At 35.1% G+C, this 17,200-nt stretch overlaps 1 protein-coding gene across 1 annotated transcript; it reads left to right on the plus strand.

Moving 5' to 3' along the window:
- Window positions 1–15,662: 15,662 nt before the first annotated feature.
- On the plus strand, window positions 15,663–16,818 carry LOC121997483 (nucleobase-ascorbate transporter 12-like; the record flags this gene model as incomplete). The annotated part of the gene is made up of 3 exons (XM_042551917.1): window positions 15,663–15,819; window positions 15,929–16,215; window positions 16,457–16,818. Coding segments are annotated over 3 exons (666 nt in total), but the record flags the coding sequence as incomplete, so codon positions are not given.
- Between the last annotated feature and the right edge of the window lie 382 nt (window positions 16,819–17,200).

Here is a 17,200-nt window from a genome sequence, read left to right on the forward strand (position 1 = left end):
GATTTATGTGGAGTTATGCTTTAGACATGTTAAAGAAAAAGCTTATCATGTTTTGTAAGAAGCCCTCTAAAGTTTTGGGGACTAAGAGCATGTGTAGGGAATATCAAATTGCTTCCCATTTAGTTTGGGGCTAAGAAGCAGATTCAAAGGCCCTAAAAGTGCTTCCCTATTAGAGTGAGGGGATAAAGTACACATAAGGTGTTTGTTGAAATGACAAGCAAGTGCAAAGTAAAAAAGAAAACAATATTAAAAGAATGTATTTTACTTTGAAGTGGCATGTACTGGACCAAGGTCCTTGGGATGGGCTCCTAGATTGCCCCTATGCATAAGTTCGCCTAGTAGTACCTTAATAGATTCGGGATTAGCTACCTCGGATCGTATTAAGGATGCGCGCAAAGTGGTACATTACCGGGCCCAAGAAAGTTGATTAATATTCACTAGTATGTATTATAAAGTTTGCAAAGTTCATTGGCTTGTTAAAATGAAACCATCATTAAGTGGACAACTTGAGTTATAAAGTGTAGTGTTGATAAACTTTATGATATGCCAAGATTTCTGTTCTCGTTACATTACTAGCATGGTTTAAGTTGATGATTAGCATGATAAACTAGTTTAAAAATACATATCATGTGCATATTTACAAAGCATGTGTTTTAGCGTGAACTATACTCAAGTGCATGTTTGTTGTTTTCTTTCCAAGCAGTTTTTTTTTAAGAAAGCATGTTCTCTTTAATGCGTAGTTTTGTGAGTAGATGATACATACTAAGCCTTTTCTTATAGATTGCATTTCCTTATACTGCAGATAAAGGTAAAGGAAAGCTCAACTAGGAGGGGGCAGCAGGAGCAATGTTTGTTGGTATGTTTGGTACTAGTGGACATGTTTTCTTATCTCCACTTAGTATGAAAAATACTATTAAGAGTGGTGTATAATGTATTGTAGTTTGGTAGTGATTGCCGTGTCAAAGATTCTCCCTAAGGTTGTGGGATAAAGTGGTAAACCAATGGGGAGAACAAAGGGGGAGAATACCCCATTTTGTTTAGTAGGGCGTGACCCTGCACTGCCATGCCACGGCCGTGTGGAGTCATACGACCACACCCTTTGTAACGACCTGGCCCTCTTGGCCCATTTGGCGACCCTCGGGTCGTCGACCATCGGCCCTTATGTCGTTGGCCCATTTGGCGACCTCTCATATCGTCGACCGACGACCCTTGGCCGTGCCGTTACTCACTAGGACTTTCCACACCCGGCCCTAGTGTGTGGAAAGTCTGGAGGTTTAGAGTTCGAATACTTAAGGGTGGAGATGATCTCACTTGGTTACCAGGATTCATAAACTCTAATACTTAAGCCTGGAGGATTAGAGTTCGAATCCTAGGGGAGGCAAAAAATCCACTGCAAGGGGTGGAAAGTCCTAGTGAGTAACGGCACGGCCAAGGGTCGTCGGTCAACGACATAAGAGGTCGCCAAATGGGCCGATGACATAAGGGCCAACGGTCGATTACCCGAGGGTCGCCAAATGGGCCAAGAGGGCCGGGTCGTTACACCCTTTCTCCTCTCGGGGCAAAGTGTAACGGCCGTGTGGAGCCACACGGCCAGGCACTTCCTCCTCTCGGCCCAAAGTGTCATGACTGTGTGGAGTCACACGGCCGGGCTCTTCCTCATCTCGGCCGAGGTGACACCGCCGTGTGGAGTCACACGGCCGTGCACCTCTTCTCTGCTGTTCAGGGTGAAATGGTCATGTGGTTCCACATGGCCGTGCCCCTCTTCCCTTCGGCCGAGGTGTCATGGTCGCGTGGCTTTGCACGACCGTGCACCCCTTGATGACATGGCCGTGTGACCTTCACACAGCTGGACCCTGTGCTAGCCGGGAGCTCTTCACACCTCGATCAACGATCGAAACAAGTTTTAGAGTAGATCTCTGAACTAGACAGTAAGTAATGTGTGAAGTAAGATGTGAAAGGGAAAATTAGATATGTAAGGAAAGTAATGTCGGTCCTTATAATGTAAGTTACGGTAGTAGAAGGGCGGTTGTTACACCTTCTCTTGTGTGCATCTCAAGAATCATTCCCGAAGTGTTGTAGGAACATCCCGATGACTCTGAGCTTCAACCTCAGTATTTTTGTTGTCGGTATAAGATTACTTTCTGTATAATTTGTAATTGCATTATTGTAACCTTTTGCATAAAATTGTGAATTGCCCAAAGTAAATACTCAACGAGTGTGGGCCTTGGAGTAGGAGTCGCCCAAGGCTTTGAACCAAGTAAATTACTTGGGTTTTTGTGTGAGTGTTTCTTTTCCCACTGCGTCTAATTCTTGATTGTTTTACGAATCCGAAACTCGTGAAAGCCACGAGCGCTATTCACCCCCCCCCCTCTAGCACGTTCTCGATCCAACAGATTCTATTGGTGTTAAAGGAACTAGATTTTTTATAATTGTAAAAGGTTCAAAATTAAGGCTTATTTTTATTTAATGAAAGTTATAGAGTGTGCTGGTAGGTCAACTAAAATGTCCAAGTGATACTAGATAAAGAAAAAGCCTAGCAGGTCAGCTGGATCAGTTACTAGGTAGAAGGATTGGCAAATTAAAGTCACAAGGCAGGAAGTATAGATGGGTTTGGAGGACTGGACGTCTTGCAGGTCAATGGGGCTAGAGGACATGACATTTGAGGAAGCACTGGACGTCAGAAGATTGGATGCCGAGCAGGAAATCCAAACCGGATGAGTTTTTCCAACCCAAGGTGGCTGATATAAGAGGATTCAAAGAATTTTATAAATGTTTTTAATAATTTTTATTTTTATTTTTTTGGTAATTATTGGGTTTTGTTTTATTTTAGGTAGTTTTGATATTTTAAGTACTTTCAAAATATCTATCTTTATATAATTATATATTTTGAGTCCGTTTAGGAATTTAAGATTATGAGTCTGTTAATAATATTTTCCTTTTTTATATCTTTTTTCTGTGTTTAGAAGATAGGAATTGGAGTTTGTACATTAGAATTTCTTTCCTTTTTTATGGGTATTAGAATTTAGAGTCTATATAAACATCTAATTAGCTGTTTAAGGAATTAAAGCTCTATTCATAATAATAGTTTCCCATTAGTGGTTTCATTTTTGGTTGTCTCCTTAATTTTGTCTTCTAGTTATCTCAATTGATAATTACTATCCTGCCCCACATTAGTTAGTTCAACTTCGGATAGATTTGTAATTGATTAAGGATAAAACATATTCGATCGGTTTTAAATGAATTACGGTATTTTCTTGAAGAAACCTTCTCTTTCCTTTTTTTTCTCCCTTTCCTCCCCACATACACTATAGCCACAGCTATGTTATACACCAACATTGTGCCTTAGCCTATCCCTCTCTATTATTTTCCCTTCATCTTCTTTTCCATTTCCTCCTTATTATCTTCACCAATGGAAATAAACCTAGAGTTTTTTTTATCAAGCACAAAAGCACTATTTTCCTCTCCTTTATCTTGTCACACAAGCAATAAATGTAATATTACCTGTTGCCCTCTTCCAACAGCAAGTGTAGCCCTCAACCTTCGTATCTTCATCCGCTTCCAACACCAACGTTTACTTCAACAATTATTAATTATGAAGTAATATATGATAATTATTTGGGTTATAAAATTGATGAAGTAAATATCATTTTAGACTATGTAGGTTAAAAAAATACAAGCCTCACTTCTAATTTTAAGTAACATTTTACTTAATAATATTTTTGTCATAAGATAGAAAGTCACAAAAAAAATTTATAATTTCTAAGTGCTAAAGTAATATGTTTGAACCAGTTAAAATACTAAGTTTATGGCGAGGAGAATGAGGAGAGGAAATATTGATTTTATAAATATAGAAGAGAAAGAAAGAATGACATGGATTTGAAAAAGTTGTATTTAAAAAAAAAGTTATGCAGTCTCACTAAGAGGACTGTCTACAATGTTCTGTAGCAAAATGTTCATTAAAAATTTTGTATATAGTATTATTTCTAAAAGTGTATAGTATATATAAATTGTTTCCGATTATTAAATAACTAATATATATAAAAAAATTATATACTCGATAAATATTACATTGTTTCTATATATATGACAATACATAATTGAAAAGTAAATAAAAATAGTAAGCTTTCTAAAAGTGTATGACCACTTTGCTACTAATTATAGGATCGGTTATGTTGTTTGTTATATTTTCTTTTAATTGTACTCTCCTATTTTCACTTCTCGGAATGATATATATACTCATCTTATTCCACTATTATAATTACACAATAAATACAAAATACAAAAAGCTCAAAAGTTATTTAGTACTACATAATGTCACGAGTTTCAATTCTTTGTGTATTTCTTTTGTTTACAACTCTATGCCTTGCAAGTAAGTAAATACCATTTAAATATTCCATGCAAATTTTATTGAATTTATTTTTTACCTAATGTTCACTATTCTTTTTTGGTTAAAATTATAGATCACTCTGATGCTACCAATTGTTGTTCGGAATATAAAAAATGGGGTGATAGACAAAGTTGTAGAGGTGCTAGTGATACTAGTGCGTGCAACACTTGGTGTTCAAATTCATGGAGAGGAGGGGAATGTAAAGTACGAAATGGACACCGAGTTTGTCATTGTTATTGTTAATCATAGTGTAAAGATGGAGAATAAATTATATTATCCATCTTGATTGGTGAAATAAAATTTGATACTACATGTATTTTTATTTATTTAAATTGTATACATATTATAAAAATAATGTATATGTTGAAGAAAATGTTATATATATGTAGAATTATCATCACTAGAGGGATGAATTGCCATTTACATTGTCTTTGACTATTTATCACATGAATAGTTTGTATAATTTAAATATATATAAATAAAATAACTAGTGTACAAATGAAAGGAACAATACAACATATTAACATGACTTGATATACAAGTTCCAACTCCACGACCTATAACTCTTAGGTGGATGAACCCGGATGATACTTTTTATTTTCTCCTTTCTAGACACCTTGTGGACACCCTAAGTTCCTCTACACGGAACCTAATGTCAGTGTTAGGGGTGCTAGAGGAATCAGGCTCAGTGGCTCTTCTCTTAATACTACCAACATAAATAAATGATATATTTTTACCATAATAATGACAAGTTGAGTTTAGGGTCTTACCAAAACATTTTTTGGACAACTAAAATAGGAACTAATTACCTAGGCTATGCAAGACTAGATCGAAATCAAAAATGGGGAAGAAATAGCTCTGAAACAAGCTTTGGAGGTGTATCGAGCTGAATCCTCTGGTCCCCCTTCTAAAATCATATTTGTGCACCCAAAGGTGTTCCATGTTCTTGAACCATCTTTGTCAGGTTTCTGTGTGGCAATATTTCTGGGAACTTGGAGGATGTTGAGGCACCTTCATCCCAAACGATGACGTTTTCAGTAGGCTTTTGGGGCAGGATTTTGTGGCCTTCCTGGACTAGGGTACAGGAGCCAATATTTTTAAAAATTTGAAACTTCAAAATGGTTTCAGCACCTGGATCTATTCCAGGTTCTTGTATCGATAATATTTTTATTTCAAAAAATTAACTTAATTTTGAATATTCTATATTTTCACACTTACAATGGTTCTTGAATAGAATTTAATTTATAATGTTTTGATCAATTTTACCTTAGTATCCATTTCACCCATTTCTAGATTATTAATCGAGTTAACCTAAAGGTTTGGTGTGTAACACCCCAAATTTCCTTATTTTGAGTTCAAAAAGTGCTTATAAATATTTATAAATACTTTAAAAATATTCTAGAGACTTTTAGAAATTTTTAGAGTATTTTTATAGAATTTTCGGAGGTCGTTTGGTATTTTTACCAAAAGAAATAAAGTTGTGGCAAAAAATAATTAGGCCAAGGTTCGAACCCAGAACCCCTTAGTAAGCAAAGTCTTAAGATAGTCAAGATGACCAGATGCCCTAGCAAGGGTATGTTGGAAGAAAAGAGAGTAGAATAATTTTATGTAGAGAAATGTTAATAAATACCCTTAGATATAAATAGGAGAACTTAAGTGAAATAAGGGGATTCTCGACCTAATTTCGCCTCTTGATTTTTGCACGCCGAATTCCCCCTGTGTTTGGTCAAAAAACAAAAGAAGCCTAGGGCTTCCTGTGGTGGTCGGCTAGGACAAGTTTCGAGGGAGCTTTTGGATATTTTCCGACTCATCTCAACGAGAGGAACGCGTGGACGTAAGCAAAGAGCGAGGATCTCAAGTTTCACTGAAATTCTAGAGAGGTTTCACGTTAGTAAGTTCAAGATAATACGGTAAGTACTGCTCACCTGCAATAAGAGGTGTTTTCCGTTGATTTCTCGTCGTAGAAATATTGTATGTGCAAATTTCTTTTGTGTTCTATGCATGATTGTGTGTTACCTAGCTAGTTTCACTTAAAGATGCATATGAAAAAAATACCCTATCAGTATTTTGAGTTTAAGAAAAGTATAAGAAAGATAATGAAAAGAAAGAAAAAGGCCAAGGCCTTAAGTAGATCCCAAAGTCAAGACTTTAGGAATTTTGGTACACAAGGTGTTTGTTAAAATGCCAAGGCATTTAAAGAAGAAGTAATTAAGATATTTTACTTTGAAAGGCCAGTACCAGACTTCCAAGGTTGTCGTAAATAAATCCAGGTGACCAATTCCGAGGTCTTGGCCCTGTAGACCGAGTTCTGCTCTTTTAGGATTGGTGGCTCTCTACCCCAACCTATTAGGGAACGCGCATAAGATGGTACTTACGCCTTAGGGATACCAAGTGAAGCTATTTATTTTCAAGTATATGCTTTAGCAAAGTTTTCAAGTTTAATGAATTTCCAAGTTTCAATATAAGTTAAGAAAAAGCAAGTTTAAGAAAGTTAAATGCTTGTTTATGTTTAAGAAAGTTAAATGCTTGCATATGCTTGTTGCCTTGAGTTAAACATGTTTTAGTTCCTCTATTAGTACAAAAGTATTTACGCATGTTTATCTGTACTATTAGTGTAAGTAATATTAAAGGTTCTAGCATGAAAAGTATTTTAAAAGCATGTTTGCACATTTCGAGATTTTTGTGAGCTAGATAGTACTTACTAAGCCTTGTTGCTTACTAGTTGCATTTTCTCTTACTGCAGATAAAGGAAAAGAAAAACAATAGTGAAGGAAGGTGACAAGGGGATGCGTGATGGTGTGTGTGTGATGACTGGACTATGGAAAGCCTTGGGAATTCGCTGGGAGCATATTAAGATTTCTTTTTTTAAAATTGCTAGTAAAATTTTAGAGATTTTATGTCACGCCCTAGGTAGTCCTTGTCCGAAGAAATTTCGACAGCATCTCCCCTGTACGGGTGACAATATGAATCCAGAATACATATATCTATACCTCGGCCACACACGGCCGGAACAATACAATACAAATAAGAAACAAACCACGCAGTTTATATCACTACAAGAATTTTTGCATTCAACAACACCCAATACACAACGCTTTTTAATAAAAAACGTTGTCGTTCTTTGTTTTACAACGCTTTTAGTGAAAAGCGTTGTCTATGGTATTTACTTTTTACTAAAGACAACGGTTTTTAATGAAGTGTTGTCTTTAGTGTTGTTGTTTATGATCAAAGACAACATTTTTTTAAAAAACGTTTTTTAAAGTGTTGTGTATGTTTCCCCTAAACTCACTTAAAATAAATTCGCAGCCCTCGCTTTGCTAAACTCTAAACCCTCAACGCGCGCGCGCCTTCTCCTCACCACTCCTCTCCATGAGTTCTCCTCTCCACTCCTCTCCACGAGTGCCTTCTCCTCTCCTTCTCCTCTCCACGAGTGCCTTCTCCTCTCCTTCTCCTCTCCACGAGCGCCTTCTCCTCTCCACTCCTCTCCACGAGCGCCTTCTCCTCTCCACGAGCGCCTTCTCCTCTCCTTGCCGCGTGATCTCCTCTGAACCCTAATCTCGACCCAAACTCCTCACGCAAAACTCCTCACGCCGGCCCAACTCCTCCAAGTCGAGATCCCTAATCTCGCATTTCCCCATCTCCTCAATCAAAGTCAGCTTACCCTTCCTAATCTTCTCACGGCTCCTCAACTCCTATGAATCCTTCGATCTTAGTTCCTTCCTCACAGAGCAGATTCGAGAGTAGGAGGAACGGAAGAAAGAAAGGTAAAATTTCTTCCATCCCTCTAGAATAAGATTTTGTTTATTTTTGATTATTTTCCGAACTAGCCATTTTGCCGGATTCATACTGCATCAATTTTCCCCCTCCCCTGATTGTATTTTCTTATGATTTAATCTGGAATTTTTAAACGTTTAGCTATAGACTTTGGCAGTAGGTATTAATCCTTAAAAATAGCATGAAGCATATAACATGCTATCCTTTTTTCTCAAATTCAGTGTGAAGCTGTTGGCCAAGTTGCAGATATTATTCACATTCCAGCCTTTCTTTGTCGTCAGGTATAATGTGCAGCTTGAAATTAATCAATCTCTAGTGTTATTCTACTATTATTTTTATTGTGTACCCTTAATGCGCAGAGAATATCTCTCATTTTTATTGTATCTAAAACTTGTGTTCTGCATTATCTCATCTTAATTCTGGGCAGTGACTTGTGCCTACTCAGTTTGTTGAATTTATATCAACTACTATTGTTATATTTATGTCACTTGCCTTCTAAGAGCTTAATGGCTTAAGTATGATTTAATACATCATGCACTATTGCATTGAGTTGCTTATGTTGATGTCCCTTTGAGGAAGTTGCAGATTCTCAAGTGCTAAAGAAACAAAGTTGCTTATTATAAGTTATAATTCAAGCATTTTCCTGGAATGGTTTCATTTTTCAACTAAAGGTTAACATGTTTCAATAGAGAATATGTTTTGGTGAATGCTCCAATATTATATGACTCTACAATTTATACCAAGGCAAAAGTACCTAACTACCTATACGTAGACTCTAACAAACATGTACATATGGATAATATAGATAACTAGGTTATCTCCCCAAGTGAGAAATTTGCTATTGGGATTGCATTTTGATGAGAAACCTGTATGGTCAAAAATTTTCAGGTAGAAATACAATTTTGATTAATTGTTTAAATATTTTGTTATAGTTTCACACTATTGTTTGTGTTAATATTTTTAGGTATTAGCTCATTGTTGATTGATTAGTTATAAAGAATGGACAAAGATTGGATGTCAAAGGATAGACTATCACGTGAATATGAGAATGGAGTTGAGTCTTTCTTGCAATTTGCAATGGAAAACACTAATGATCCGAATATGGGAATATCTTGCCCATGTGCAAAATGTGGCAATCTAAAGAAGATATTTAATTGCTGAATTTTTGCTTTTGAATATAAGTGTGTAAACAATTTACCTATGAGGATGAATTTGTGGACAATATTAATATGTTATATTCCTCACTTTAATTCGAATCAGATATGTTGTGATGTTGCTGCAAGTTTCTGCTTTTATCTTTTATTTTTTTTCATACTGTTGTGAATTTGTTGGTGTAAATATATCATCTTGCTGTGAGTTTATGCATGTTTCTAACTAAACTTATGTTGATCAGTCTAAGTTGTTACAGATCAATGGATTCTACTAGAAAGAGTAAGAGAATAGGGCAACTTGCAAAGTTGGACAAGGGTAAAGAAGTCATTACAGCTGCCCGTGAAGAGAGTTGCGAGGGTGATAAAGTGTTGGATTCCAAAGACACTATCTCCTCAAGAACTTCTAGAGGTCGCACACAGTTGGATAAGATTACAAAGCAAAGAATGCAAGGTATTAGAAATGAGGTGTCATTCAATAATTTTGGACAACCGATAGGACCAACTGTTGTAGCCATGCAAAGTTACATTGGTGTCTTGGCTCGGCAAAAGGTTAATATTAAATACAAGACATGGAAGCAAGTCCCAATTGCTGTCAAAGAATTAATATGGGAATCAGTCAATGTAAGCAAGTTAGCATGTTTTAACAATTATAATATTTCACTACTAATGATAGATATATTTTATGTTTGTCTTAATTAATCTTATTAATGTTTTCCACTTATTTGATGTACAGTTGATTTATAATGTTGACTCAAAGTGGAAAAAGGGATGTTTGAGGTCTGCAAACAGTAAGTGGAGGCAATACAAGACCCATCTCACCCAAAAATTTATTTTAAGCAGGCGTGACAAACCTGAGGAGTTGAATGAGCCACCTGTTGGCTTTGAAATTACAAGAGAAGATTGGCGTGCGTTTGTCATTAGTCGCATTTCTGAAGATTTCATTGTAAGATTCTAAATTTTTTCTTTTGAAACTATTCGATCATAATTCATTATGTATTATTCAAATTTGATATGTCGCCTGTTTGAAATAACTAGAAACTCAGTGATCAACAAAAAGAGCGAAGGAAAAAAAATAGATATCCTCATCGACTCTCACGCAAAGGGTATGCACGCTTTGCTGAAGAAATTGTAAGTATTTTTAAAATATATTTCCTCTAAGAACCCTCTAATTGATTCACATTAAATTATTTCACATTTGTTATTTGATTTTTCTTTGTTGTAGGGGACTGAATTATGTGATGATAATGACATCAATAGAGCTATTATGTGGAAGAAAGGACGCGCCAACAAAGGAGGAGAGTTTGAAGGTGAAGATTTGGTGGACACAGTACACAAGATTGTAAGTAAATTTTCATGTTCTTCTGATAATGACTTCAATATATCTTCTAGTTTTCGAGAGTAAAGTTGCATGCATGCATACCCTTTGCGTGAGGAAGCCAAGGCAAGCAGTGCAATGAGGAGTTTAACAACCATTCCTTGCATAGCTTGAATTCTCAGTACTAGAGCATGTATTGAGGAAGTAAATGGTGAATGAATGCATTGAGAGCTTAGAGGTGACGGGTTTATATAGAACAGATGTGGATTTACTAGGTATCTAGGTTTGAAATGTTCTTACTTGGAGAAGAGATCAAGTCGAAAAGTCTATTACATGCAGTGGTTTCCTTTTGCTGCAATCAATTAATGGTGAATGCATTGAGAACTTAGAGGTGATAGCTAGAGTTTCTATAGAACAGATGCAGATAAATCAACCAGGTTTGAAACGTTCTTGGCAGTAAGCAATTTGTAAGCTTCAGTAACCCAAGGGCCAGTAAAGTTGTTCCCCAGACCACTGCTCTGAAGCTTCTATTATGTTTTCCCACTTGATTGGTGACAAATAAAGCTCCTTGTCTCCTTGAGCATTCTCTTTGTGCTGTTTTAGTTTGAATTAAAGCATAAGATTCATGAATCGGAACTTGAGAGGTTGGGAACAACTTTACTTTTGATTATTCTTTCCTGCAACTCCAGACAATTAGCTTCAATTATGTGGTGGTCCTCTCTTTATGGGTTTGTGTAGTGAAAATTTATTAAAATTTTGTCATTTTATTAAACTTGTAGTCAATTGCTCAATCAAATATGTGCCTTTTTTAGAACTGTGCAGAAGTAAATATATGATTGAATGCCAAAAAAGGAAAAAATATTTCAAAGTCAACTTCATATTTGTTCAATATGACTTACTAAGCACTTGACTTGAGCTATCACGGGAAGAACCGACCTGGACATCAGTATTTTTTAAACCAATATTGCATATCCTTGGTAATTATCCTTGGTAAAGTACTGATAATTCTTTTTAATGTTGCATTACAGGATGAATATATACAGCAAAAGAGGGAGGGTAAGTTGCAATGCGAAGGAGCAAAAGAGGATATTCTTACCAAGGCACTTGAAACTCAGGAATATTCTGGGCGTGTCCGGGGTATCGGAGGTCATATCAACCCAACAATCTATTTCAATGTTGGTAGAACAAGGAAGAAATATGATGTTACCCTAGATATAATCGCTGAGCATAAAAGGGAGCTGAAGGAGGCGAAGATGCAAATTTTAGAACAAGATGTACGCATCCAAAAACTTGAAGCATTAATGCATAAAAGGGGTGCATGGGACAATTCAATTGATGACAAAGGCAGTTGCTCGGTGAAGTTTCATCAGAAGAATATTGAAGAAGATGACGTACAGATTGTGGGTAAAGACGAAGTTTTACAGGTAAAATACAAGTTATAGTGATATTCATTATTATTATAGCATTATAAACTAAATATAATCAACATGTTTTTTTTAATATTTTAGGGTCAATCAGTTGCATTGACATTGGAATCTTGCTCAAATATTGTTGCATATGGTACAATTGTTTGTTTCAATGGCATGGAAAAAATGCTTCATGGTATTCCATTTCCCAAGAATTGCATTCGAGTCTCCATTGATCAAGCAGTGGACAAATCCGCTCCTTTGCCATATCCAATTCCAAGTGAATGTGAAGTAATTGGTGATGCCATAGGAACTGTTGTGGCTTGGCCTGAACAGCAGATTGTGAAGCAAGATGAGGTATATGAGATATTATATTTCTAATTATATTGTCACTTTATTATTATATTTCTAATTATATTGCCACTTTATTATTATTCAACCTAGCTATCTAACTTGTTTATATTTGAAATTATTAGAAGCCTAGAAGGAAGAAGTTTGAACGAAAAAAATCAAAACCTACTTTGTCAACAAGTGTCCCAAGAGCATTACATATGTTATATTGTTATAGTAAGCATGCTCTAGATGGAGGAAAATGTATATCAATGTGCTTAGATAATGAAGTGTTTGATGAAGATTGTGAACTTTTTCTTGACCTTGAGGACATCAATTCTTTGTATCATTTGGAGTCAATTTCAGGAAATTTGATCGTTGCCTACATATGGTAAGTAAGTTTATTTAAGCAATTTCAGCAACTTTTTCATCACATGTTTGCTTCCCAATTTTAGCAACTTATTATGGTTTATTGTTACAATTTCACCAACTTATTATGAGTGATCATTATTTTTTAATCCACATGATTGTTTTGTATCTAAATTTTATTATTTAGTATCTAAATATTATTTTCTCGATTAACTGCATTGCTTTACTTATCTGGGAAATTACTGCATTGCTTTATGTTTTTTGGGAAATTCTAATATATAGCAAGACAGAAAATCCCTGATTTGAACTGCAAGAAGTTTACTAATATTGTTGTGTGAACAAGTTTACTCTTGAAAAATTCAACTTCTAGTAATTTTCTCATACCATGTTATTCTCATTAAGTTAATAGTTCATCATTTCTATTGAGAGGTTTACTAATATCAATTGATGTGGTACACTTTACATAAATATAGCTCATTCATTTTCAACCGACCCTTAATGTTTGCCTTCTGCCATTTGTTCTTCTAGACAGGAAGTACTTTGCTCATATCTTTTTTCTTGTATATTTTTAAGTATCTTAAATGTGCTTGTCCTCAAGAAATAAAAGAATTTGCATGTATACATTTCTGGTATGTTTAATATGCAAGATTCATAGTAAGTTCTCATGTATGGATGTTACTATCATCAGCCATAACTTAGTGTTATGAGTGATCATTATTTTTTCCAACTTATTATGAGTGTTTTGTATCTAAATTTTATTATTTAGTATCTAAATATTTTTTTTCTTTGCAATGATAGGTGTCTGTATAAAAAGATGGTGAAAGATACCAAGACAAAGAAATTCAGATTTATGAATCCTCACAAACTCCCATATCTGGCAAAAACGGCACAAGACAAATCAGTTAAGCTTGAAACCCTGAATCAAAGGGCAACTCTTTTAGCAGATAAGCTGACAAGTGCATCAACAGATCAACTAGTGTTAGTGCCATGTAATGTCGGGTAAGCAAGAAGTAAAACATCACTTTCAATTGCTTTCTTTCGATAATTTATTCAATTTTATGATCTAATCCTATGTATTTGCCTAGTTTCCATTGGAATCTTAGTGTTATTGAACCTTACAAGGATGCTATTTACCTGCTGGATTCCCTAAGTTGCCGCATTCGCGATGATGATTCAAAATACGTAATGGAAATGTGAGTTCAGATTTCTTTTAGTAAATATTTATTATAATAAAAATCTTATTTAACAAATATTCTTAACGTATGAAGGGCCTTAAAATTGTTTAATTCAACCAAGGGAAGGAAAGGTAGGAAAAATGTTAAGTGGGAAGTAGTTAAGGTATGTGTACTTTTGTTTAACATATATTGTAATGTGTATAATTTTCATTAACAATTTGACTCTAATTACTATATATAGGCTCCTCAACAACCGGATGCGAAACAATGTGGTTTTTTTGTGATGCGATTTATGAGAGAAATTATTGAAGAAGTTGAGACTATTGAGAGAGATTCGCTGCAATCAATAGTAACATTATTTAGCTTATCTCAAATTATTTGACATAAACTATTTAAAATTGCAAAGTGATCAGTGTTGATTATTTTTTCCATTAACATAAATTGTGTATGCTCACAGTTCACAAAAATAGGGTACTCTCGTGAACAAATTGATGAGGTTCGGTCCGAGTTGGCGGAGTGCATACAAGATCATATTTATGAATAGGTATGGAATGATAGTTGCCATAATTCTATTTAGATTTAAGTTCATGGAATGGTGGTTTTTTTTGGTGGAATCATAGTTAATGCCAATTTTTTTGATGCAGTGCATAGTTACCAGATCGACCTTGAGCAGTTGACCCCAAAGAAAAGTTGTCACTGAAGTTTAAAAACTTGTGAAAATTTTTAGTGAATGATGATGTTTTGTGAATGATGATGTTTTGGAAAAATTGTCACTTAGGTGAAAGGATGTTTTCTGGATTAATATGCAAGTACAAAGCACTGTATTATATGTTATTCTGTAAAGTTCTGTCAGTGTAAATTATCTAGTTTCTTTATCTAGCTTTTGTTCCACTATTGGGTTTGTTTTTCTAATAATTACTCGTGCAGCAAAATATTGAGCAAGAAGCTGTAGATCTTATAATCAGGTAAAGTAGAAAAAGTTAACTACTTCATTATGCTTTCATCTTAGTATTTGTATATTTGATTTGTCTTCTTTGAACCAACTTCAAGTCAAAAAGCCGGATCCTCTAGATAGCTGTTAAAAATAAGGTATTATTTGGTTTGTCGATGATCTTAATATTTGGTAATATTTGGTCTTTGATGCTCACGACAGAGTTCCAACGCTGCATGATTACCTTGTTCAAGCAGATTGCTCGCTGCCTCAGTAGCTCGCATTTTCAGGTTTGTTTCATCATTGATATTCCTTCTTTTTAGTGTTCTATATTAAAAGGAAATACTAACTGTCGATGAGATTGTTATCCTCTTGCTTGAACATGAACCAAAGTATATAAATTTGACCTTTTGATCTGAAAGTATAAAAAAAGTTAATTGGATACTAGTTTTTTATTTTTTTTTTGCAGTTGCATTTGTTGTATTTTCATATGTTTCTCAGTGAACTTCTAAACAATTCTTTTTTCATTAATTTATTAAGGCTTATTATAAGTTTCAGTTTGATGGTGCAAATTGTTTTCTTTTGTAATCCATCTGTTTCTTCTTTGGTTTAGGAAAGTTGAAGTGAATCCCTTGATAGCTGTTTCATAGGTTTGTTCCATTATTTTCCAGTACGTACTGGAATCACTATCAATAGCCCTCAAGGACTGTTTACAACCTTGCAATCAAATTAATTGGACTTATAATCTAATGTATGGTCATCTGGAGCATGAATATTGGAGGATTCATGAATGACTCTTCGGATGATGAATGTATGTCATTTAATATTGGTTCATCTCTAGTGTCTTGGCTGCACTTTGGGGCACAGGAGTCGCTTCAACCACTCTCACTGAGAATATTCACACTATTGCTACAACTAAAATGGGTAGTCGGAGAGCTATTGAGCTCGGTGCTGTCATTCTCATTCTGTTATCTTTTGTTGGTAAGCACCAATGCTATTTCTCCTCGCTATACATCAAAAGAAAGAATTCTTGTTACTTTTTTTTTCTTCCTGTTATCTAGCAATTGTTGCCATCCCAATTTTTGATCAGGGAAAATAGGAGGATTTATAGCTTCTATCCCAGATGTCATGGTGGCTGGTCTTCTTTGCTGTATGTGGGCCATGATTGCTGCTCTGGGCTTGTCAAACCTGCGATACAGCGAGACTGGAAGCTCCAGGAATAATATCATAATTGGCCTCTCATTGTTTCTCTCATTATCAGTACCTGCCTACTTCCAGCAATATGGACTTATTCCATCTTCAAATTCATCCGTTCCAAGTTACTTCCAACCATATGCTGTTGCATCTCATGGACCTATTCATACAAGTTCTCGAGGGGTATGTCTTCTTCTTCTCCTACAATGTTTGTGCTGATTATTACCCATGTGACCTTATATTAGTGTTTAGACTTGAAATATCAAGTTAGCACTTAGAAGTTACGTGGGGTATGATGCCCACATAATTATACTCTTGAATATATTCCCTTTGACAAATCAGTGATAGATAATCTAGTTCATAGGATCTTTCTGGAGTTTGAAGTTAGAATAGATCTGATTACTGATATGTGTGACAATTTCAGGTGAACTATGTTCTGAATACTTTGTTTTCATTTCACATGGTGATTGCATTTATTGTTGCATTTATTCTTGACAACACTGTTCCTGGGAGCCGTCAAGAACGTGGAGTATATGTTTGGTCTGAACCAGAGGCAGCAAAAAGGGAACCAGCCATTACCAAAGACTACGGCTTGCCTTTCAGAATCGGACGTATGTTCACATGGGTGAAATGGGTTGGCTTATAGCACATTGCGGACGGAAAAGATCCATTACCAAATTGACAGTTTTAACTTCATTCTTCCTTCTGCCACTACTAGTCTACTATTGGATCTTGTTCTAGGTTTAGCGATTTCACGAGTGAATTTTAAAACAGCGGTTAGTCAATGATGAGGTTTTGTAAAACTTGTGTGTTTGAAAAATTATTGTCATGAAGTTAAGGATAACTTGTATGATACAAATTTAATTTGTGGATCAATATGTATACATTTTGTTTGTATAATATAAAGTTTTATTTATTTGTTAAATAGTCTTATTATAAAAATGATTGTGGTTGTGGATATTCAATTATATGTAAATTTTGAGTATTTTTTATAATTTTTGCTATTTAATTAAGAAAAACACTATTTTTTATAAATTTAAAAAGACAACGTTTTTAAGTAATAAAAGACAACGCTTAAAAAACAATGTCTTTGAGACCAACCACAACGCTTTTAAAGCGTTGTCTTTGATATGTGCATTTTTACAACAGCATCTTTAACAACGCTTTT

This window comes from Zingiber officinale, chromosome 1A, assembly GCF_018446385.1.
Source record: "Zingiber officinale cultivar Zhangliang chromosome 1A, Zo_v1.1, whole genome shotgun sequence".
Lineage (NCBI taxonomy): Eukaryota > Viridiplantae > Streptophyta > Magnoliopsida > Zingiberales > Zingiberaceae > Zingiber > Zingiber officinale.